Raw genomic sequence first — 26,725 nt, 5'->3', positions numbered from 1 at the left:
TATATTGTTAAGGGAAGAAGCTTTGATTTTGTGACTTTATTGTGGATGGCAATGTCTAGTTTTGGTTGTGTTTCGAACAGCACAATGTGGTCTCTAACAAGCAAAAAAGGATGCTTTCATGATGCAGAAAGTCGATAAACCTAAAAGCGGTCAACCTTGGTGTATCTGGGTACATTCTTGCTTACTTACTTCGCTAACCGTACAGATCAGCTGTGATCCATGGCCTCTCTTAGTTGGCGTCTCAAACTGTGTTCCGGACAGCACAATCTGTCCGCTGGGTGGATAGGCAAAGAGCATCCTTTCATGATACAGAAAGACAACTACAGTACCTAAAAGCGGTTTATTTGCCTGTTAGAATTCACTAAGATATTGCTTAATTACTTACTTTGCTGGATGTACAGAAAAGCTGTGGTTCATGACCTCTCTCAGTCGGCATCTAAAACTGGCTCTTTCGATGCCTGTCCTTTGCAAATTGTCAATACCAAGTACTACACTCTCTCTAATGCAATGCTATGTTGCCATATTAATGATATGACTCTAAATTGCCTTTATGGCACCTTGACGACTGGTTGATTCTTTTTCAATGGCGGAAAGTGCAGCATAATGCGGTCAGTTGCATATCCATGCCTTTTGTGGGTTTCTCATGCCATCCACAAGTGAGTACCAAAATATTGACACAAATTGTGTACCAAACACTTAATAACCAAAAGTATCAATGCCTCAATACCAATGAATATCAGTATATTTTCCACAAAATTGAAATTAAACAATTGACAATATCCAGTCAGAATATTAATATTATTTACCTATCAAGTAAACCAATATTTATTTATTTACATAACTTGAACCTACAACAAAATTATGACATGATACTCGTTATGACTATCAATTGCTCGTGCATGTAATAAGGCATTCAGCTGTAATATGAAAAATGTAAGTAAATATTGAATTAAAACACAAAACTTTTTTTTGTTTCTTCTTCAATTCATTCCATTTCATATTAATTAACATATTTTATTTATATATATATATTTATATATGTACAATTTTTACAAATTACTACTATAGTCACCTAATTGAAAATGATTTATTTATCAGTACTAATATGACAAGACAATATTTCCACACAATGAATGTTGAATGTTGATAATAATTGTTATATCTATATGATATTGAGAGACTTGTTCCGCTGTTGTTGCCGTGCTTCATGGCCGCTGGATCGATGTTGTTTATCACATGTACCATGACGAAATCAGCATCTATTGTTGAGATTTTGTACATTAATGAAAATTAGCGAGGGAGAACAAAAGCCGGAAAAAACAACGTTTGGGAATAAAGTTTGTCGTTGTGGTAGGCAGAGTTGGTGTGCTGACTATCAGGTGTGATTTGGGGGTTCAAATCTCATTTGTGGGTCTATTTACCCTTACAATTCAAAGCCTTAAACCTAGAAATCCTCAACATTTTTGAAAAAATCCCCAAGATCACCAACTCTGTCCAGCACACCATCCTCATACTCCCATAACAATTTAATGCATCATAAGCACAATCTCATTGTGCACAGCTACATCAATTGAGTCAAATTAATTTGATTAATTTACCTGAATTGCTCGGTGCACATGTATAATTTCCACTATCAGACGGTGCCGCCCTAGATATTATTAAGTTACTAGTTTTTGTGGTACGATCAGTGCTGACATTAATGCCGCCACGCTGTGAATAGTTTACAACACGACCACCTTTATACCAATAGATAAATGATGGTGGATTTGTGACGTGTGATGTCGTGCATGTTAAATTGATATCGTTGCCACTCTTTATGTACAATTCGGGATTGCCAAGAATTTTCGCCTTTGATACTGCATAATATGGAAATAAGAAGAAGAAAAAGAGAAATGTAAATGTTGTTAATGATGCAAAACATGAAATTGAAATCAGAATGGAAAGGGATGTAAATGTCTTGTAATTCAACGGAGAATAAGAAAATGGAAAGTTTTTGCAATTCATATCCAGACATTAATTTATGCGAGTGAAACAACATATGAACGCAGCATATCTTGATGTTGTTTTAATCCTGGGATTGGATACTTTGTATTTTTTGTAATGGAATGAGAGGTTCTTGCTTGGTATTCTGAATAGCATAAATTGGTTAATCGATCAAAAAATTGGATCTAGACCATCGTGATGCTGAGTTTTTTCCGGATTCGACTTAAATGCCAGAGACATGTCAAATTGATGCAGGATTTTATATCGAACAGTCGACATGTGCTATGCGTGATGTTGTCAGTAAATAAGTAATAACTGAGGCAAACAGGTTTTTATGGACTAGGTTTAACAGAACGGCAGTATACAGAGACCATGGACGAGACCGACACGGATATGGACACGGAGAGACATGGACACATGGAGAGAGACATGGACACGGAGAGACATGGACACGGAGAGACATGGACACGGAGAGACATGGACACGGAGAGACATGGACACGGAGAGACATGGACACGGAGAGACATGGACACGGAGAGACATGGACACGGAGAGACATGGACACGGAGAGACATGGACACGGAGAGACATGGACACGGAGAGACATGGACACGGAGAGACATGGACCGAGACAAAGAACGAAGACATGGACGGAGACATGGACACGGAGAGACATGGACACGGAGAGACATGGACACGGAGAGACATGGACACGGAGAGACATGGACACGGAGAGACATGGACACGGAGAGACATGGACCAAGACAGGGTTCAAGACGGGGACCGTGACAAGGATTGATACCGAGACTCCAGGATTGATATCGAGAATCTCGTTCTCGATCTAGATCTATAGAATCCCTACTTTCCCATCCAAAATCTAATTTAACTTCAAAGAAACCTTTACATCCCCAATTTTGCATCCCATTATCCCTGAATTTTAAGTAATTCATCAATTTTTCATCACATTTACATGTTATTGTGAATTTTTCCTCATTTATCTCGCATCTTTAACCTCAAAAATTCCACATCCACAGCATAATATAAACCAACACAGCAAACACAAATTACCACCCACAAAAATCCCAAAGTTTCCAACCACAGGTTACATGCTATTCATTCAGCTGTTTCATCGAGAGCTAAACTTATGTACTATGTATCATGAGATTGGGTATGAGGAGGAAGGAGTCAAATTCCAGCGGGAAATATTCAACAAAGCATATATTTAATATTATTAATTCATAGCCCAACATGAAAATCATCACGTTTCATAAAAAAAGGAAGGAATTTTAAAAAATTTCGTTTGTTAAAATATTAAAGCAACAAAAATTCCTTATTTGAGAATTCAGGAAGTGGCACAACAAAATTTAATATTCAAACTTATACGCCGGAAGGAGTTTAAAGGGTGAATACAACTCAAAATGTTAAATATCGATTCCATTTCAATGTTTTGGTGGGAAAATTGTAAACTTTTTTGTTCTAATGCCTTAAAGCTGAACGGAATTTAAATTACAAAACAATAGAAAATTCCGGGAAAAGTTTCAATTTAGCATATTTACAGAATAGGCTTCAAGTTAAGCATTTTAATCCTTTAATTGCTTCCATCGACTCATTTCTCATTCACATTAAAGAAATTACGCATAAAATCGGAAGTAATCATTGCCAAACCTTCAACTCATTAGTAAGGAGCACTTTAAAAAAAAGAGCAGCAATGAAAGTTTTTTTTCCCAATGGGGGAAGGCAACTATAAGCAACTTCCGTAGCTTTCTCCTCGTTACATGACGAAATAATGATATTTCGCATCTTCTTTTTACTTCTCATTCGTATTCTTACTCCTTCTCGTCATGTCATTACTTGCTACTTTTTTTTTTCAACGCTCTCGTCTCATTCCATTTTTGGAAAAATGGAAAAAGGCATCAAGAATGAAAGGAAAGTTGAGATGTGTGTGAGAAAATTGGATGGAAGGTGTGAGGGATTGGAGCGCATTTTATTGATTTGGGTAATTTTGTTGTGATTGTTAGACTTGTATTGGGAAAATGAGGTTTGTGGGATAAAGCATCTTCTGAAGCTGAAGCATATTCTGGTGCTGATGTAATCTGAAATAGATGGCTGAATAATTGGATTGATGCATCAATCTTAGCCATGACCAATAAGAGTCTATTAACTAAGGTGTCATCCCGACACCTGTTTAAAGCAGTGATGCTTAAACTATGACGCGACATGTGGATCACGACCGAACCTCAGGTGTGTCTCAATATTCATATTCTCGAGAAAAACAGGCTGAGATTAGTTTATACTAATTTATAGGTTTAAAACTCAGTTGTGTTCTGTCATCAGATTGTGGATCACAAGATGGACCAATGGACAAGAAGTTATGGTTCTGATTTCGGTTGAACTTGGTTTAGGAAGTCATCCGATATGTTGGAATCTGCCCGAAATCCATCCACATTTGGTTAAATACTGGTTAGACCCTTGAGTCATATCTCAATGGTACCGGCAACTGAAACACCAAGATTCGATTGGTCCGATGAGCCACGTTTGTATTTCACGTTTGTATGCCACGTCTATATGCCACTATTCTTGTTACATCTCTATAGCCTGAATAATCAATTCTTACAAACTTCTTCATTATCACCTTCAAAACGTCCTTATGCAGATGGTACTAAAGTAAGTCTACTGCATTATAATTCATAATGATCATAAATTGTGTACCTTTAACTACTATTACTGCGCAAAAATAAATGGTCTACGTGATCAACTGCATGGCACCTCACTGAACTCCCAAAACACCTCCATATTTCCATCCACCCAAACTGATCGTAAGAGCTCAATAGCTTCTCCCTTAACAATGCACCAAAAAAGAAAGCGAATCGACAGTAAGAAGAAGAAAGCATGAGCAAATGAAGGCATGGCAGTAAGAATGAGAGTAGAAATCATTATTGCGTAAATTGCGAAGCGGCAGCAGTAGCAGCAAAAATCGTGAGTAAGAAGAAGGCACAAAATACATACGAAAATGCTACAAATGCTTATGGAATCACAAAATAGGCATTTAATGTAATAATTTCTGTACTGCTGAGATTTTACTACCATTGCCTGATTGCTTTTTCTTCTTTTTTTCATCCTTATTTGTTATTGCCGCTGTTTGTTGCCGTTGATGTTGTAATCATTCCATAGAACTGACATGAGATTGTTGTTTTAGTATCAATTTCAAATGAATAATTTTTCCTTTTTTGCCTCGAGGCTTTCTCTTCCTTCTCATGCGATTGTGATTATTTGAAATAATAGCATCAAAATCCCTCTATTCAGCTAGCAGTTAATTAGAAAATGTTAAATGATCAAGCTGTGGGATAAATGGTGAGGATGGAAATTCATACTGGGAGATATTTACTAACTATTTACTAATGAACATGCTACCACTTTAGACATTCATCATTTCGGCTCAATGTTGGCTGTTGTGGCTTTTGGGAAGGAATGGATTGAGTGAGGAATTTGATTGGGTAGAGCGCATTTCAATTAGGCTTGAAGAACAATAATTTGAATTCAAATTTTTAAATTCAAATTCAATTTCGAAACTTCAATTTCATTTCGAAAGCCGAACTCAATTTCAAATTTAGAATTCAATTTTGAATTTAAAATTCAATTTCAAATATAGAATTCAATTTCAAATTTAGAATTCAATTTCGAATTTTGAATTTAATTTCGAAATTTCCTTTTTCAACTTAAAATTTAATTTCAAAACTTAAGTTTAAATTTTTAAATTCCAAGCTCGATCTCGAAATTTCGAAATTCTGACTTAGCAATCTGAATTCAAAAATTGATTTCGAAAGTCAAACTTTAAATTTGAGATTCGAATCTCAATCTTTGATTTTAAATTTCGACTTCAAAATTCAAATTTCCAATTTGAAGTTCAAATTTCAATTTCATTTCCGAAAATTCAAACTTAAATTTCAAAATTCAATTTTGAAAGTTGAATTCAATTTCGAAAATTCAATTTCAGCTTCGAAAATTCAAATTTCAATTTAGAGATTTAAATTTCGAAAATTCAATTCTAATTTCGAAAACCTAAATTTCAATTTCGAAAGTCATTCTTAATTTTCAAAGTCAATGCCTTTGAGCATTTGATTCAAATTTCAATTTAGAAATACAAACATGAAGTTTATAAGTTTAAGCTTCATATTTTAATTTGAAACTTTGCAAAAAACAACATTTTACTTCAACAAAACATCATAAGCACCGACCTACTTAGCGAACAAATGAACAAAAAGACTTTTCACAAACAACAGCATCTTTCCCTTTGATGATGAAAAAAATAAGCATTGCCAAAAAAACATTAAAGTGTTTTTGAAGGTTCAAGTTGGTTTGTATCGCAACCACAAAAGCCTTTTACATTTACTTGTTTTGCCATCATTCGCTCTATTTTCCTTCATTTCGTTTGTTTCAATTTCCATTTAGGAAGCATAAAGAATACATTTTTCATTCATAATGATGAAAATTCCACCGAGAAGAAACCACAAAAGCTTTATTTTTTGTTCCTCTCCTGCTTTTTTCTCCTCTTCTCTCTTTAATAAGACCCTTCCATTATTGTTATCATCATCATCATCAGTCTTCATGCTTTTATTATATATTTCCATTTTTTTCCTTTGAATATTTTTTAGATTTCTTTTCTTTTTTGTAGTCAAGCTTTTATGCAATAAGTAGATTCACTTTAGGTAGATTAAATGGGTGGTTGACTAATTAACATGCTGAAGTTGGGGGTGTTGTTCGATTGAATGCTGTGTGTTTTTTTGAAGATGCAATGCATCTTGTTGTCAAGTGGTGGAACTTCGAAGCATCCAGAAACTGGTATCCCTCGCTTCAACAGTGTTGGGTGACCTGTGTGGCCGAGCATGCACCTCAAATGAATTAGAAATGACATGAACCGTGTGCCATGTGCTGTTTCGGTTGAGGCTCACCACCAAAATAGAAGAGGTTTGAATTTTATTGTATGAAATGCAAAAATCCTTCAATTTCTTCAAAACCCGTTGGGGAAAATGAAGAGTCCGTAAAAATGAGGATGAGGTGTTTGGGAGTCAGCCAAAAAAGGGGGACGAAGGGTTTGGGGATCAACCAAAAAGGAGGATGACTCCTAACCCACTCGCTTCTTAAATATGTAGCATAAACAGTCGCCTAAGACGTTTCTAAGCTTAAACTTTATAAGCTTTCTCAATAGCATAATTGAAACATGTGCTTGAGCATCATGCTTGCATGCGTCATAGACGACTGCCTATTAAACAGCTGAAAACACCCTGTCCTGCCGTTTCTTCAGCTTTTTGGCATCCTCTTTCTTATTTTTGAACAAATCAATTGAATGACCCTTAAGCTACGTAATCAAATGACCTCTTATGCAACATAACCTCAAAATTCCACAGCATAACCTCAAAATCCTTCAACAATTCCCATCAATAAAACCCAATAAGACTGTTTTGCATCCTCAATTCTATTTTTGGACAAAACAAGTGAATGACCCTTAAGATACACAGTCAATCGACCTCTTAAGAAACATAACCTTAAAATTCCACAACAAAACCTCAAAATTCTTCAATAATTCCCCAAATTATTCCTCCAAAAATCAATAAAACTACACGATAAATCCATTACCAAAAACTCATCGCCATTCAAATTAAGTTCATTCACATAAATTCTGTCTCATCCAACTATCCAAAGTTCCATTCGCCTCCAAAAGACTACAAACAACAGACAATCAATTGTAAAAAATAAGAATAAGGCACAACAAACATTTAAGTAAACTTTTGAGACAACAATAAGCTTTGAGAACACAAAAAAAAAACTTTACGAAAAATAATCAACAAAAAGAAAACAAGAAACAGGACAGAAAGCAGTAAAACGGAGGAAAATTAAGGAAGGAATGAATTGTTCATCACAACTTGACTTGACGAGAATGAAAAGAAAATCGCTTTAAGCTTTTCATGTTACTTTAAATGATATTTATCTTGTTCTCAGGCATCGTTATTTATTAAATTGAAGACGAGTCAGACGCGGCATGTCATGGATGTAAAATATCAATTCTGCCACTGTTGTCTCACGGATAAAGAAGAAGAATTGACAACGAACTTAAAAATTTCGTTTTTTTTTGTGTCCCGAAAATTTTTGACATTTTTTGTTTCCATCCATTAAGTACGCATTCAAATAAATAATACTTACCGACAACATTGAGACGGTATGCTTGACTTATTTTCGGTTCTGTTGATACTTGACACTCGAACACGCCACTATCACGAGGCTGTGCTGATGTAACGCGCAACGACCACTCATCGGAGCCCTCCGTGTGTAGAGCTTGATAACGTTGATCATTTGTGTATGTTAGAATTCCAATTGTCATGATGTGAAGATCACGCTTACGAATCCATGAGACCTAGAACAACAAGAACAAAGTGTCATTAACATTAATTGAGTCATTAGGAAAGTTTTCAAATTAAATAATATGGGACACTTGATTTTCGTAATTTTCTGTTTGACTTTTTTTGTTTGTTGAACATTAGAAGCAGAAGGCTATCTAATAAGGGTTATCTTTATTGTTGAATAGGTTGGGTATTTTTGGAAATTCTTGAGAGATTTTCAATAAATTTTTGTCTATTTTATTTTTTTGTTTTATTTGTACTTATTGGAAGTTTTGTTTATAGTTATGGCTATTGGAGTATTGAGACTTGCTCTTTTGTTGCTGAGCTGAGCTTCCTTCAAGCTGAGCTTTTCTTCAAGCTGAGCAACTCTTCCAGCTGAGCTTCTCTTCAAGCTGAGCTTCTCTTCAAGCTGAGCTTCTCTTCAAGCTGAGCTTCTCTTCAAGCTGAGCTTCTCTTCAAGCTGAGCTTCTCTTCAAGCTGAGCTTCTCTTCAAGCTGAGCTTCTCTTCAAGCTGAGCTTCTCTTCAAGCTGAGCTTCTCTTCAAGCTGAGCTTCTCTTCAAGCTGAGCTTCTCTTCAAGCTGAGCTTCTCTTCAAGCTGAGCTTCACTTCAAGCTGAGCTTCTCTTTAGGCTGAGCTTCTTTTGAGTTGAGCATCTTCAAGCAAAGCCTTTCTTCAGCCAAACATTTCGCAAGCTAAGTTTCTCTTGAGTTGAGCATACCTCAAGCTGAGCGTCTTTTAAGCTGAACTTTTGATCAGCTGAGTGTCCCTCAAGCTGAACTTCCCTAAAGCTAAGGTTCTCTTCAATTGAGTATCCCTCAAGCTGAACGTCCTTCAAGCTGAGTGTACCTCAAGCTGAGCTTCTCCTCTGCTAGGGACACTCAGCAGCTGAGCGTCCCTCAAGGTGAGATTTCCTAAAGCTGAGCGTCCCTCAAGCTTAGCTTCTCTTCAGTTGAGCTTCATTTAAATTGAACACCCTTCAAGCTGAGCTTAACTTCTGCTGAGCCTCAATTAAGTTGACCTTTTTCCAAATATCAGCCCACAATCTTAACACTCCATCAATTCCCAAAGTACTTTTCAATTCCCAAAATATATATCTAATTACCATAAAATTACTCTCAAAAATAAACATATTTCCCTCCTACCTAATTAAAATTTTAAAAAACCAACAAAATAACATGATCTCAGTCTGTTATTTAATTAAGGCAATTAAAATTTATATCCGTTATTTACTCGCAAACTTCTTCCGAAATGATTTCCATAAATAATTAAATACATAGCTACGAAATGTAATGAAATGTCAAACCACTATAATTTTGGAAAGTAATTGATGTGAAATTAAGCTTGTGTCATGACGAAAAAAGTTTAAATATTTATGTTTAATATTGACGACGGCATTTAAATGATTTCCACCATTTTCTTGCGGTTTATTTATTTGGTTTTGATGAACAGGAACTGCTAAATAATTTATTACATTTTAAGAGGAAATTCTTGAATTTTATTTTATTTCCAGTTGAATTTATTCGGTGAATTGATTAATGAATAAGGTAAAAAAGAGTAAGCATGAAGCACAAAATTGATCATTAAGTATCTCATACAATATTCACATTCAGCTCAATTTCTGATTCCTTTAAAGCTCAACCTGTCAACCTGACATTAAATTTTGAGTATCATACATCCAGTACATAATATGCATGAACATAAATCCACCAACCAAATGCATTTTCAATGGTTTAAACCACATTAATCCCCCTTCTCGGGATGTGCAGTGAATTGAGCTTTTTTTTTGGACGTGAAATTTTTTTTAATCCTTCCGCATATCTCTACCCGCATCCAAAACAATTTAAATTATATAGCTTTTTGTAACAGCGCCTGATTGCAGGAGTGTATAAAGTTGAGGTATTTCGTAAAATGGATTTTTGTGTGTATGTGGAACTATAGCTGCGATTATATCGTCATTATGGTGGATTTAATAAAGTTTTCTATCGTTAGAGTGGAAAAGTTTAAATTGTGGAACGGAATTGAGGAAGTTTTGGAACGTTTTGATGCTTAATTTACCGCACAAGTGATGTTTTTCCTGTTTTTGGAGTTATGAATGACTGGATTACAGTATTTGAGAGTTGAGGCTGTGCGTGGATGCAGAATGGGGGTGGATTAAGTGTAGCGTACCTGTAAGGTAGGCTTAGTAAGTCAGCAGCCCTAAAAATCATCAAAAACTCCAAATTATCATCAAAACTCTCTTTAATCTCCCCAAAATACCCGACCTAATTTCCATATCCAACATTCTTCCTACACATTCCATCCTAAAAATCCACAAAATAATTAAAACAGCACAGATAATGACATGATTGCTCTATTTTCCTCACGAATTTACAATCGACTGAATGGTTCATTAAAAATGATTGAAATGTCTGAAATTTGAGTAATTCTTGTCTTCTTTATTTCCAAGCTCTGATAGCTTTTTGTGTCATTTAAATTTTGATATTCTTATTATAGCTCACGAACATCATTAAAAATTTTGATGATAGAATGTCTTTTGGAATCGAGACGACGATATTAATTTTATATTTTCAGATCTTGATGATTTGGTAACAAGCATATCATATATGGATGTAAATTGAATTGATTAAAGTGATGAATGAGATGTAAAAATATTCTCGGTAATCATCATGTGCTGTTTGTGATGGAAATTTATGGATGGAATGTGTTAAAATGTTTTATATTTTCAATATTTTCTTGAGCTTTTTTAAGAAAGGAACTTAAAGCTTAAGACAGTCGAGTAGACTCGACTAGAGCTCGACTAGAGCTCGACTAGAAACTCGACTAGAGCTCGACTAGAAACTCGACTAGAGCTCGACTAGAGACTCGACTAGAGCTCGACTAAAGACTCGACTAGAGCTTGACCAGAGACTCGACTAGAGACTCGACTAGAGCTCGACTAGAGACTCGACTAGAGCTCGACTAAAGACTCGACTAGAGCTCGACCAGAGACTCGACTAGAGACTCAACTAGAGCTCGACTAGAGACTCGACTAGAGCTCGACTAGAGACTCGACTATAGCTCGGCTAGAGACTCGACTAAAGCTCGACTAGAGGCTCGACTAGAGGCTCGACTAGAGACTCGACTAGAGCTCGACTAGGAGCTCTGGGCTAATCTTTCGTACAGATTAAAACGAAAGCTTCAATTTATTCGAAATCTAGATTTGAAAACTGTTTTCTTAATCATTCCATTAGTCATTTTGAAGCGGATTATTGATTATTTATGCTCAAACTGAATTACATATTCTAGACTTTAATATCATCGACAGATGAATACACAATGCCATTGAACTTCTCAAAGAATCCAAGTGACAATCCTTCAAAAATGTCACAAACAAGTCGTCTTCGTGCTAATATTAAATTCCAACATCTTATGAAATTCTATCCGAGTCAATAAATTCTTCAATAAAAACTGTGTGCGCGCGTAAAGTAATGATTCTCACGAGGAAGAAGCTTCAAACATTCCGTAAGGCAATTTACATAATACTTTCAGCTTTATTTTCCTCCATCATACTGACTCAAATTTATGTGCGTCGAAGAAAAAGGTGAAACTTTTTTAAGCCCATGGAATTCGACAAACGACTTAATTGTCTATCGCTTCAATTATTCTTCACACATAAATCAAGCTCGATGTGAAAAGTTTTTCACCAAAAAAAATAAAAACAAAAGAGAATCGCACACAAAAGCTGTGCGTGACAAACTCTTTCAATTCGTGTCTATACACATTGATAATTATTAAAGGAAACGTATTGGAAATGCCAAGTGATACACGTGAATGTTTGCTAATGGGTTTTCAGTTCTGAAGCTTTAGAATTTATAACCGGGAATGATATTTTAATTAGATTTTGTAGCGTTCATGTTTCGTATGCTATTTTGGGAATTATAGCGAAAATGAGTGTTGTGCTTGTTGGATGATGGAGGGATTAGAGACAAATTTTAAGGTAATTTTATGTTTAGACATGAAGCTGCAGTGCTAAAGCAATGATTAAGCTCTATATTTCTCACAATTTAACAGTTTGAGGTAATTTAATTTTGGATGTTAAAGATTTAGCTTCATGTTAGGGGATTAGAATGATATGATTGAATTGGGTGCTAGTTGATGAATAGCGTAGCGAGTATTTAAGCTTAATTACGTGAATTTTGGGCCTGTTTCTCGTCTCCGGGCTATTAAATTGGTCAGAAATGGAATAGGACTCGGTAAGAACCGCAAGACTGTATTTCCAGCATTTTTGATGAGCTGGTCTGTAGTTTTCGTCTGTTTCTTATAGTTTGTTCAAGATTGCAGACCTGTGAGACCTTTCAGGACTCCGATTGAGTCTAGAGAATATCCAAGTGTATCTAGAAGTTGATCAAGTGAATCTAGAAGCTCATCAAGTGAATTAAATAGAGCAAATAACTCAAATAAATTCAGAACAGATCAACTGGATCTAAAAGCAGATTTGGTGGGTTTAGAAGTACATCATGAGACTCAGGAAGTAGATCAAGTACGTACATGATTCAAATTCATCAATTCTGAAGAATATTTCACACAAATCATGCAAAACTTCCATTTAACACTGGTTTGAGTTGACACAAAGTTAGGGAATCTTTTATGTCACCTAAAATCTCATGCCTGCCCCTCTGACAATGTCCAATAAAGTATTCAAACAATCTTGATCGATGACACTTAAAAGAATTTACTTTCCAAACTCAAATAACCTTTAACATCACTTTTAACTTTCTCGAACTACCCAAAAGAAACTCTTTCCCAAAAATAAAACTTTTCTCTAAAAATTTGTACAAAAGTATTTCTGCTTGCTGAACAGCTCTGAAGAAGCTGAAGCTCAACAAAAAAAGAATTTAAGTATTATGAGAAAGTAATCGCTATTAAATCCTCATTACTCAGACTAAACAAGATAAAAAATGATCATTTTTCATAATTTTCTTAAAGTATTTCCATTCAATCATCCCACACACTCATTCCTATACATTTAGCTGCTGTCATTCTCGAACAGCAGCAGCAAAAAAAGAAAGAATGTGTAAAAGGTTAAGAGAATCCACATACATTAACGAAAAGGTGAGAAGAAGCATACGAACTGTGAATGAGTAAAGTGTTTTTAATGTAGAAAGTAAGCAGCAAGACTTTAAGTAAATGAAAAACTTTTTTTTACTCTATTTGGTGGCGGAAAATGGAAGGAAAAGTGAGGAAAAAAATCCTGCTGTGTTATGAAAATTTTTCCCATCTTTCTTTTCTTTATTTCATTCCATTTAATGCACTACCGTTCTACATTTCCTCACATTTTTCATTTCTCTACTCGTTCCCTTCTTGCCATTGTGACTAACTCCCGCATTTTCTTTCTTTGCATTACTTTAAGAATTATTTGCACAATAAAATAATATAAATGGTTGAATTTTTTTTTAGAGTAAGAAGAAAAGGTTAATGCTGCATATTGCAAGGAATAAATAATGACTTTTATCATTTTCATTTGCTTTGTTGCTGCCTTATTCTTTTTATTTCCTTTTCCTAATGTCATTGTTGCATTACTTAATGTGAATTTTAATATTTTTTATAGAAATTCTTCTTTGCATCTTACATACATTAATGCTATTAAGGTAGATTTGTAGATATTATTGTGAATTATTACATTATAAGTTATGTATGTAAATAAAATGCTTTTTTGTGAGGAAATTAAATTGCAATTTTAATACTCATTTAAAGCAGTGGTTGGCAATTTGTAAGACTCGGGACACTAGCATACCACCAAAACATTTTGAGAATTCCTTGATCTGAAGCTTTCGAAAAAACATTAGAATAGTTCTTCAAATTCAAAGATTTTTGGTCAACTCAACGTCGTGGAGGATCTCAAGACATGTGAAATTAACCATGTTTACGACACTTATTCGCCCAGTGGTGCTATATGGCTCAGAGTCAAAGAATATGACTACTAATGACGAGCATGCAATTGGTGTCTTTAAGAGGAGGATTCTTAGAGTCATCTTGGTATCCAAGGAAGAAAGAGATCAGTTTAATTGTAGGTGCTCCTAATTAACGCAGAGTTGTGTCAAATCTATAGAGAGGTTCAATATTGGAAGACAAGTCAAAGTAAATAGGCTTCGATGGGCTAGAATGTTACTAGAAGACCTTCAGAGGCTCCTAAATTCTTCAAATCCGACTTTATTGCTTGAAAAAGAGCTCGTGGACTACCAAAAAACTACTGAAAGGAAGCTATCGATAGAGACAGTATTTCACTTAGTATTGGAAATTGACAGACAGAATCCAGCGACAGAGCCACCTTTAGACACCATCTAAAGGAACTCTTGTATCCTAATTGATCCTTACATCCAGCAAAACTTCAATTTCAAATATTTATAGACCATTACCAAATATAAATTCCAATTTAAATACCAAAAAATGTAAAATGATTGACTTTAATAAAGCATAAAGCTTGTCTCCAAAAAATTATTATTTATAAATACTGCCTTACTCAACTTAGAGACATCATGTGTAGGAGTTTAAATGGCCCTTTTGATTTTTCTGTCTGCTGCGCTAATCTTTTGAGCGTGAACTTCCCACACTGAATTGAGAAATAATATTTAACAAAATATTTTCATCAAACTCGGTCGAGAGAGTTCAGATTGAGGAGCCTAATTTGGGAATTTGAACATTTTGTAATACTTTGTTGTAGAAAATGTCCAGAGTCATGACATCAGATGCTCATTTTTTTGGTGTATCACTAAGTTTGGAATGCAATCGATGGTATTATGGCTTGATGTATTCCCGATGCAATCTACTCTTAATCCCGAGCAACACAATATATTTACTAAGGTACCACTGGGTCGTCGTATTGATGGTATGACGCAAATTGACTTGAAAGTGGATTTGGATCCATTTTAATGACGAATAAACAAGTTCAACGAATTTTATTGCTCGGGGATGCAACAGCAGTCAAAGAGCTTGCTCTTAAGGGTAGACCAAGCTGAGAGTAACGCTCAGGACCATGCTATATTAGTGTATTTAAGTAGAGCAAGTTTTCAAAAGCATGCTCTTTGCCTATAAAGTATATTGATTCATATATCATCCACATTCATCGAAATGTAGCACTTGTGTAGCACTTCATGAAAAATTCAAATTAATTCCATAAATTGAACCCCAAAAAAAATTCCAATTTTCCTTTCAATTCTCAAATCTCAATCAATATGAAACAGTTTTAATCACAATCCATCGAGTTTATTCTGTAGCCATCTGATCCAATTTCACCTTCAATACAATTTAATTAGTTTGAACTTCAATTAATCACACACAAAAAAAAAAGTTGCTCATTGCGAAAATCCAACACGTATTCAACCTCAAATTTCCCATTCACAACAGATACAAAATTGTAGCATTTTTTGGTTCTGTTTGCACAATTCCTTTGAATAGTTGTTGCCTAGAGCTGCATGCAATATTCATGAAAAGTTTTAATTAAATATTTTTCGTACGGATATTTTTCGATGAATGGAAGCTCAATTTGAACTTTTCAAAAACTTTGACTAAACTCTTCAAATAAATCATATTAATTAAGGTCTTACTAAATTCGTTCCTGTTTCATTTTCAGCACGCAAAACTAACATTTTTGTCTCAATTGTCAGGAGCAGGGGTGGACAACCTTTTAATTATTCTAGGCACGTCTTGACCGAAACCAAGCTCGGCATTAGGTTCATAGAATTCCCAACAATTTCAAGAGTGCCGCGTCACACAGGTTGCCCACCACTGATCCCTAAAGTTCTAATTATGACGCATGATTAATTACTTTCTATTAAAAATTTGGATCAATAATTAGAATGTGATATATAGCAACATTCAACATGTTGTCTATAAATTAATACCTACATAATCTCATATTTAATGAATTTCACTAATAAAATTCATATGAAAGTGTTCAATTTATCACTACCTACACATTGTTATTCAATGAAAATTGCTTAAGATTTTATTTTTTTTAGATTATCTTAATTGAAAGGTTTTGATGTATAGGTAGATGTATATATTGATTATGATGGAAAAATTTCGTAGAAAATGTAATTAATTTTGCCTATTACAAATGTCGATGTGCGTAACATTAGGATGTGTAGTATATGGAATATACTATTTATTAGGCATGCATTAAAGCTGAGTTTACGTTGAAGTTGATAGAAAATCGAATTTTGTATGGAAAATGGAATTAAATGACTTAAAGGTTAAGTACCGAGCAGCTAGTTAAATGTAGGTTTATAAGCAGCAATGAGAAGCTGAGAAGCTCTTGGTGTGCATGTTGAATTCTAATCCGGAAAGTACACAGCGTAGAAATGGACGAACAGCCAATACCAAGCCGATTTGACTCTATGTTGATGCCGAATTTCATCGAATCTGGTCCAGATCCAGAGTTATGTTGGCCTAGATATATATTGATATTTTGACGATTAATGCCAATCAACCAAATTCTATCTCAAACAGCACAGAGTATTTAATATTTTAGGGACGCATTGGAGGCCACTCAACAATACCCACCCCTCCCTGCTCCCTACACCTCTTGCTACTTCCATGCTTTAGAGCACACTACTCCGTAGTCTTAACTGCATGAAGCGAAGGTTCAATGAATGCACATTCACGACTGATTTTGTACAATTTTTCTGCGAAAATGCTGTTCACTACATCGTTATCACCGACTACATATGTCCAATTATCATCTTCAATTACTTAAAAATTCATTCCAAAATTAAATTTCATTTCAATTTATTTCAATTTTCCATTCTTTTTTTTTTTCATCTACCGCCAATCCTCGCACAATCCAATTGTCATTTGCCAATATTAATTAACAACTGCATTTGATATGCAATCAAGCATGCTAATTCAACTTTCACGTACGTTATGCGATTTAAAATCTTAATTAATTGAGTGCCAAGTTTTAAATTAGTTTCTTACAAAGTTATATTAATTAACAAACTTGCTCGCTATCCACTGTGAGCATCAAGCTATGAAATTAGCATAAGGAATAATAGAAAGAGATTTTTTTGATTATGTGCTTTGGGATATTTTGATTGTAATTAAGAGTCGTTAAGAAAGAAATGGATGAGTATCGTTGAATAGTTGAGGAAATGGATGATCGTTAAGGGGTCTTTTACTTGTGTTTTATGGAGGATGGGGATAAGGAGGATGTAATGCTTTAGTCGGCTTTAGTCGATATTTCTATAAGTAAACATCCGAGACCCTGCTTTTTTTCAACCGCCAATCCTCGCACAATTCAATTGTCATTTGCCAATATTAATTAACAACTGCATTTGATATGCAATCAAGCATGCTTATTCCTTTACACGTTATGCGATTTAAAATCTTAATTAATTGAGTGCAAGTTTTAAATTAGTTTCTTACAAAGTTATATTAATTAACAAAACTTGCTCGCTATCACTGTGATGCATCAAGCTATGAACGGTGCAGGATGCATGTGCTATCCTATGGATGAGTATCGTTGAATATAGTTCAGGAAATGGATGATCATTAAGGGGTCGTTTACTTCTGTTTTATGGAGAATGGGGATAAGGAGGATGGGTTAGTCGATATTTCTATAAGTAAACTAGATCCAATACACAGTTAACCTTATACACAATGCAGGATGCAATCCTATCTAAAACACGGTGCAGGATGCAATCCTATGCAAGTTTCAATCGGTGCAGGGTGCCATTCTATGCATGGTGCAGGATGCAATCCTATAAACGGTTCTGGATGCAATCCTATACACGGTTCAGGATGCAATCCTATGCACGGTGCAGGATGCAATCCTATGCCCGGTGCAGGATGCAATCCTATGCACGGTGCAGGATGCAATCCTATGCACGGTGCAGGATGCAATCCTATGCACGGTGCAGGATGCAATCCTATGCCCGGTGCAGGATGCAATCCTATGCACTTACAGTAATTCCATCGAATGTCCGTTCTCATTAGGATTTACGTAATTCCATCGAATGTTCCCTCAGACGTCCTCATTCAATGATTAAACAATTCTCAATATACTGAACTTTAAATCAATTGATTTAAAACTCGACAAAATCCATTCAATCACTTTACAACTCTCTCGCTAGTTTTTTACAGTATTTTTTTTTTCTCTAGTTCCAACAAGCAATACTTAAACAAATATTCACAGTCTCCACTGAAGCGAGATTCTTCTATATAAAATGCGAATTAGGAATGATTTATTATGTATTCATGAATTGCTTTTAAGTTCCTTTAGAATATTCCAATTTTATTTTATATTGAAATAAGAAACTACAAACATTCAAGCTGCCTTCTCGGAAATGTGGATTATAAAAAAAAAATATTCACAAAAAAGCTTCTATTTTATGATCTTTTATTGAATTTTTATGTGCTTCTTTTGCATGAGAAAAAAATTAAAAAATTTTATGAATAATTTAAAATTTAAATTCATAAAAAACTTTTTTTTTTGTGCATAAAAATTTGCATACTTATGTTTTTCAATATTCATCAGGAAGCCCCTGAAGAGGTAATTATCACGAATCTACTTTTTTTGTTTATCAAAAATAATAATCAAACTTTGTTCGTTAATGAGCTCAAAGCTCGATGAAAATGTTTTTAAACAAAAAAAAACTTTGTGAATTGTTTTTTGAAAAAGCAGTGAGGACGGTGATTCAATAGAATGAACTTTGCAGACTTCATTGACTACTTTAAGGGAAATTTTGATTGAATTTTTGAATGAAATTTTCATTTTTACTGGGAATTTTAAAATGTTTTTTTTGGATTATTTTAATTTTAAAGTCATTAATTTTAATTATTAAAGAGTTGGTGGATGTTAGATAAATGCAAGGCATACAATTTGCTATAATCTACATTATATAGTAATATAGGGACTTTATGTTGGGATGATGCTGTATTTTTGACTCAAAAAATCCAAAAGGGGGGAGGAGGGGACCCGTTGACTTAGATCCATAAACCCTAGAGCAGTGTTGGACAACCTTTAATTTTTTTGCGGCTCGTCTTGGTGGCAAGCCTCGACTGAAATCTACCGAAAGTGAGTCGCGGCGCACAGGCTCCCTATAATTGCCCTAGACCGTCAAAACGCCCCCTCTCTCCCTCCGCTCCTTTATTCCGTGTTCTAAAACAAGTCAGGAACGTTCGATTTTTCATACAATTTTTAAGAAAAATCCACAAAGTCGATCAGAAGCTCATTATCTTCACTATATTCGTGATACCATGACTAAAGCTAACAATTCCAACAAAATACATCACAATTCTAGAGCTTTTAATCATTTATGATATGTAAATTACACTTTAAAGCTTAAACATCCCTTTTTATCTTTAAACAGAGCCATCAACAGAGTCAGATGGAAAGCCTTCTGTTATAACATAAGCTCCACATAGGAACATGGTTGTAGTAAATGAGTAAGTATGTTTCTACCCCTAAAAAGTCCCTTATTCCCTCCTAATCATCAAACTCTATCAAATTCTCCCCACAAATCCATCATCATCCTTAAAAACCTCATCAAAATTCATCCCCAATGTCAATATTCATCCCAACTCCCAAATTCCAAATAACAAAGTTCATAAATTGTCTCAAAAAATTCATCACGAATCCTTAAAAGTGGTGAGAATAAACAGAATAAATAAATGACTGCATATTAAATAAGTAAGAAGTCCCTCAAGACGAACTTTCATCAAGTGTCATTTTTCATTTGACATCGTACAAAAAAATATGAATGAAAAGATTGCAACTTACAGCTCTATCGCCAAGGTTCCTAACTTTACAATGAAGAATTGCCGTCTGTCCAATTGTCACGGTCATGTCGCGCTTCGTTGTATTGTCGAAATATGGCTGGGAAAGATTTTCATCCCAATATGATGCTTGTGTATCACCGCCACTTGTGTTTATTATCACTGTAATAAATTAAATTTCATCAGAATGAAATTGGCTGAATTTTGATGTAGACTGAGAGGTAAGAGGGAATTGTTGGTGGAAAGGAAGTGGTTTGAGGGTGAGCCCATGGGGTTTGGTTTTGAAATTTAATATTTTTTTTTTGTTGATTTTTGAAACAGTTTTTAATTTAATGGATGGAAAAAATGAATAAACTTAATTTTATTAAACCAAAGCTTGATCAAAGCTTTGAATAAACGAAATTGAATAAAAATTGAAAAAAAAAATTTCAAACCCTATGCTTGAAGTTAACTCGAATTTTGGATATGGTCGATTTCAAATTCTGCAAAAGTTTTCAAAACTAAAATTAAATTGAGTCTCCAAAATCTTAAAATCCTTCAAGAAATTGAAAAGTTTAATTTGTAAAAATATTAAAAATTCGTTTAAAATGCTTTTAAAAATTGAAAAAAATTGAAAAAATGTAAATTTTAACAACTTAAAACATTATTTTTAAAATTAAATAAATTTTTAAAATTCAAAAACTATCAAATTAGAAATTTTGAAAATATTTTAAATAACCTTCAAGTTTTTAAAAATTGCAATAAAACTTTTGAATTTCATGATTTTTGATTTATAAATTTCAAATTTAGGACTTTTCTTTTATTTCGTTACAAAATAACGAACATTATTTCTAAAAATTAATAATAGAAATCGGAATTCAAATTTTTAAATGAAATCTTTCCCTTCCTTCCTACCGTAGTAAATTGACAATTAATGTAATTTTAAAATTCTATAATTTTAAATTTTAATTTTCAAAAAATTCATATTTTCAAATTATAAATTGTGATTTCAAGTTTTAAATTAAAATTTGAAAATCATACAAATTTATATTTGAATAAAAATTAAAAATTTTGAAAATTTTACAAATGAAATAAATAAAAAAATTTGAAAATTTTAAAAATTAAAATAAATTTGAAAATTTTACAAATTTAAATCAAATAAATTGAAAATTTTAAGAAAGTTAAATTAAAAAAATTAAATTATTTATTTCAATTCTAGTTTGAACTAAGTTATCAAATTATTTAAAACTTCAAAAGAAATTGCATTAAAACTGCACAACATAATTAAATACGCTTTTAAATGAATAGTTTCTAACAAAAATAATAAAATTTTCATATGTTTTTCTAAAAAAAAGTAAAAAGTATAAAACAATCCATTGGCTCTCTCCCTGCAAGGCATTATCGTAACTATAAAAATATATAAAAAGCAATTCTCATCTCACCGATCACAATGAAAAGAATAAAATAAATTTGCATAACTGGCACTTCCATATGAAGGATCTTCATCTTCTCTCCTATTTTTTTTTAGAATGAATATTTACTAGGAAAATTTTTCGAAGGGTTTTTTTTTGTGTATTTTGTTTTCACGAAAAAAAAAGGAAAATTTGCTGCCTTTTTTTTGTGCTGCTATCGATTTTCCTCGTTCGTTATCTTTATTTCACATTCTTCTATTGTGTTCCTCTACGTTAACATTCACTCGGAACGAGTATGGAATTTTCTAATTAAGATCCAAGACAAAATACTTCATTTATTCACTGAGCACCAAAAATTGAGTTTTGCCTTAACTTTTTTTTAATTTTATCCTCAGCATTGGCAGCGTCGCTTTCTTATCAGCATCATCTCTTATGCTATTAGTTCACTTTTATCCATTTTAATGCACTATCTTCATCTCATGTAATAATTCCTTATTTTTTTTTTTATCTCATAAAACTTTTAACATTTAATCGATTTTTATGCCTTCTTGTGCCTTTATTTGGTTCACCACTCAAATACAAAAAGGATATAATATTATGCACTACACATAGCAAGGAAATCGCTTGGTTTTGTTTTGTTTTGTTTCGGCCTTCTTCAAAGGAATTTATAACATGGAAAGGCTATGTATATGTATCTATGCGGAATTTCCTTTCTTTCGGCTCTTTTTTTTCTATTTTTATTTTTTTTTTGTTGCCGATATTAAATACACAATATATAGCACTACTGACTGTTAGTGTCGGACAGTTAGTAAGTTAGCTCTCTATATCTGGAAGGATATGAACATATAAAAATAGAATGAAGATTGGTAATTTTGGAGGCTAGTTTTTGTTATTTTTTTCTCGACTAGCTGTTTATTATGTGCGTTTACCCTTGGGAAGGTTTTGTGCGTGGGAATAGTTTGTTGGATAGTTGCTTGGAATTATTTTGAGGATAAGTTGAACGTTTTAAACGATTTTAGTGTTGGACAAAATGCATTTTAGAAGTACTTGATGTAGTTTTATCCAGAGCAGCCAAAATCGGGTAATCAATCCGAAATCTGGCATCAGGCTAAATTGACTTTGAATGATGCCGGATTTAAACTTAATCTGAAATCAAGTCAGAGTCACGACGGATTAGTGCTGGATTATGGATCAATTAGCCAAATTATACTCTTATGCTATAGCTACCCTTCTAGTCATTCTACAAAAGTCTTAGATCATCAAATTCACAAAAACGTTGGAATTTAAATGAATTTGTCTAATTTGTGTCATAATCACGCCAAATTAATACCGAAAATTTGATCAAGTTTTACAATTTTCAGATGAAATTAGGCTTGAATGCTTATTGTACCTGAATGAGCCTTAATTTTATGCTAGTAAACTAGATTAAAGTGGCTTTTCCCAGCCAAAATCTAAGTCTTTTCAACTTCTGAACTATTAAATAGTCATCATTTATGAATATATCTGAACACACATGTAAGTATTTTTGTGCTGTCATGCAAAAGAGTTTCTACAATTTAAGAAGAGGAAAAGAAACATTTTTCGGACTTAAACCTTAGCAAATGTGGATAAGAATAACCTTAGGATTTAGAAAATGGATGATAATCAATTATCCTTTTCTGTACTTATTTTTCTATGTTATTGCTGGCTTGGGATATGAATTGTACTCCTTTAAAACTTTCATTTAGTTTGTTCTCTATCGAATCTTCTGAATTTTGTCTAAATCTGAATCTGAAATTGATACGCTGAAGGTACATAGCTTAAAAAAGACAAAAAATTCAGCTTAAATTGACGTAGGATTCACGTTTAGGATAGTTCCTCAAAATACTAGTTCTTTGTTGAATTTCCTACTCAATTGTTATATTTTTAAAAAAATTTAAAGTATTTTAAACGATTTGATCAAAATGTGTCGAATTTTTGATCTCAAGAAAGCTTAGCCTTGAAAATTCTCAGAATTCAAATTCAAAAGTTTTAAAATTTACAAAATAAGTTTTAAAATTTACAAAATAAGTCTCAAAATTCCCAAAATAAGTCTCAAAATGATCATATAAAGCAGCATGCATCATGCCAACAGAGCATACCTCTCGAGAATGACTCATCAAAAAGTCATATTAATTGAATTGAAATTTAAAATTCCAGGTCAAATAAAAAAAGCCATAATTAATTCATTAAAGAATCCAACAAATTATCATAAAACTGATTGTTTCCGTATTTGTTTCCCAACCAATTGGTCTGTAAAATTGTTTATATCAAAAATCAATTAAAATGTTAAATCTCTTTGTATTTTTTGATGTTTGAATGAATGACTGAATAATTAAATTTATGAGTAATTTTTAAAACCAATTGAATTGGAATAAACTTCATAAATCCTAAAGTATACATTTCAAATAGGTTCTGTTCTGACTTTAATTAAAATTTTTTAAGATAATTTATTATGGTCGATAATGTTGAAAAAAGGGATCCAAACTGTCAGTAAGTGCTGACATCCAACAAAATGTGATTTGGAGCATGGAAATTTATTCGTGAATAAATTTTTATTGAGATAATAATCAGATATAATTGCGAAATTGATTATCAGGCTGTGTGAATAAAAATTAAAATTATGAATAATAATTTTTTATGCTTTTTGATGATGATGAAAGGATGACTGGGGTAATTTTGAGTTTCTCATTTACTTCTGCTTTTTATTTCAATTTTAATGGACTCTTGATTCATTTTGAATTTAATCAAGATTGAAGGCTTTTGGGAGGATTTTTGTATGGTTTTAATTAAATTTTGTTGAGTTTGTCGAATAAGGTCAGATAGGCATTGACTTATATGACCTTAGAGTGCACTGATAGTATTATCATTGGATAGTTAGAAGAATATTGGAAAAAAACAAGGACTTATTTGAATTTCAATGAAAATTTGGAACATGAAAGACTATAATTAAAGAAAACTTGTTCAGAATTAAAACTACAAGTAACTGACTAAATTGTTCAACAATTCTTGATCCTTAAATTCAGAAAATAGGAAATTTCATTGAATTTTTGTTCAAAATTAATTTCTCAACTAAGTTAGACTATTAATACAAAAAAGCAAACCTTCTTCAAAGAGAAACTCTCATAAACATTGAAATTCTAGGATTTCTGTTGTTTAAATAAAATTTACTCTCTTTACGTAGGTAGAGAATTAAAAATGTACAGTTTTTTTTTTACAAAATTTAAAAATTGACGGATTTTTTGTTGTGAATTAACAATGTTGAAAATCGATAAATTGAATAAGAACACAATTTATCATTTTTTTTTTTGTGTTTCTTATCGATTTTTTTGTAGAATATTAGTATAAAACTATACTAGTACAATCAAGATAAATTTAAACTTTCAGGTTATTTTTACCTTTATTTAAATAAGTCTCATCATGAAACTTTTGTAAGTAAATAAAAATCAGTCGAAAATCGTTGCAAATTGAAATTTTTAACCAATTTTTTTTTATATCGTCTCCCAATTTCTCTAGGGCATTGCTATGTCACAGTGTCGACCAGAACTCGAAATTGACTCAATTTTTTTATGGACTTGTGTCGGCTTGAGTTAACTTTTTCATGCAAAATCTGTGTCGACTTCAAGCTTTGGTATTAACGATAAGACATGAAGCTGTCCTGATTGCAACATAATGACTTATTTAGATAGATATATTGGTGCTTGTTTACCATAAAGGTATTTGATTAAACAAAAAAATGATAAAGCTTTATTTTTATGATGAATAATGAAGTTCGCCGTATTGTGCAGCTCGTGTTTGACTCTTAGAAAAACTAAAGCAGAGCTTCAAGTCGAGTCGGATTTTGTAAGGAAAAATCGACTCAAATCGACTCGATTCGACTTCGAACTCTGAATTAAGAAATGTCAAAAATGCTCATTGTTTCTCGAAGTATCACTTTCGATTAATTTTCGAGATCAAGACAAAAAAGAAATTCTTCAAAGTCTCGGTTTCAAGAATCCTTATGAGAATCCTACGTAACTTAGAAATTTTCAAACTTTTTTGTAACTTCAAATTCTTTAAATTCTTAAAAATGTTTTTAAAAAATCCTCAAATTTGAACAAAAATAGAATTTTGCAGGATTCTCAAAAGATCTAAAAATGTCAAAAATTTACACGAATTTCAAGCCATTTCTGAGAATTCCTCGTTCAAATAAACAAGAATTCAACCTCAATTTTAAAGAAAACTTGCTTCAAAAAAACATGAAAACTTTCAAGTCCCAAGATTACAATCGTCATCCATTTCTCCGAATCTTTCAACAATTTTCCAGAAGGAAACTAATTCAACATGACCAAAAACTTAACGACAAATATAGCAAAAATTCTCAGAACTTGTCCTGTCCCGCAGCATAATAATCGGATGAAAGAACCTTTCCAAGGGTATAATTTCAAGCTAGTTTGTTGCCATTTCACATAATTTTCACTTTACAAACTGTTGTGAGTTTTCCTACTTACACATATATTAATAGCATCAACCAGCACATTCGTAGTCTATTATTAAATTCCAAAACTATTTTATTATTCACAAATTTATGGTCAAGACTTTCTTTCTATTCTGACCTTATCAGTTTCACTTTGTATGAAATGAAAATTAAAGAGCACTTTTCGCCATTTCCATTTTATGCATTAATTTATTATATCCAACATTATATTTTTTTTTTCACAAATTACACAACAGCCAACAACTTTCTTATCAAACGAACGTAAATTAAGTCGTAAGTGAGAAGAAGGAATTGATTCATAATTAAGCACTTTACTTCTTCTCTTTCACTACACGGTCTCCTGTGTTGATTTATTTAATGCCTTTTTTTTTGTAGCTGTATAGTAATAATTAAAAGAAACATAAAAGCACTTGTGCCTCAATCATATTTGACTATTTTTTATTTTTAATCCACAAAACTTTCATGATTCAAAATGATAAAAAATATATATTCAAGCGGAGCAGTCTACACGATTGCTGCTTACCTTGTAAATTATTTTTACTATACTGTGGATGTTGAAATAAAATCAGTTGATTCTTGGATATTGCTGACTGTGAGGATGAAAATTTATTTTTTTTATTTTGTGAGAGGAAATTTAAAAGAGAAAAAATTCTCACGCGAGAGTCCTGAGACTCTCTAGACATTCATGTCGCTCACCCGTCTGCTA

At 32.9% G+C, this 26,725-nt stretch overlaps 1 protein-coding gene across 1 annotated transcript; it reads right to left on the bottom strand.

The window, feature by feature from the left end:
- Positions 1-1,068: 1,068 nt before the first annotated feature.
- Positions 1,069-26,497, bottom strand: LOC139091171 (kin of IRRE-like protein 3). Its single transcript, XM_070641115.1, has 6 exons — positions 26,033-26,497; positions 21,555-22,351; positions 20,138-20,295; positions 8,182-8,392; positions 1,599-1,856; positions 1,069-1,259 (listed from the first exon to the last, which is right to left on the bottom strand). Exons 2-6 carry the CDS (start codon positions 21,616-21,618, stop codon positions 1,069-1,071), a joined length of 882 nt encoding a protein of 293 aa, XP_070497216.1. The 5' UTR covers positions 21,619-22,351; positions 26,033-26,497.
- Between the last annotated feature and the right edge of the window lie 228 nt (positions 26,498-26,725).

The sequence above is a fragment of the Chironomus tepperi genome, unplaced genomic scaffold (assembly GCF_022539635.2).
Source record: "Chironomus tepperi strain 1889 unplaced genomic scaffold, CSIRO-AGI_Ctep_v1 contig_235, whole genome shotgun sequence".
Classification (NCBI taxonomy): Eukaryota; Metazoa; Arthropoda; class Insecta; order Diptera; family Chironomidae; genus Chironomus; species Chironomus tepperi.
Note: the sequence above shows the minus strand (reverse complement) of the source record. Positions and strands in the feature narration are given on the sequence as shown.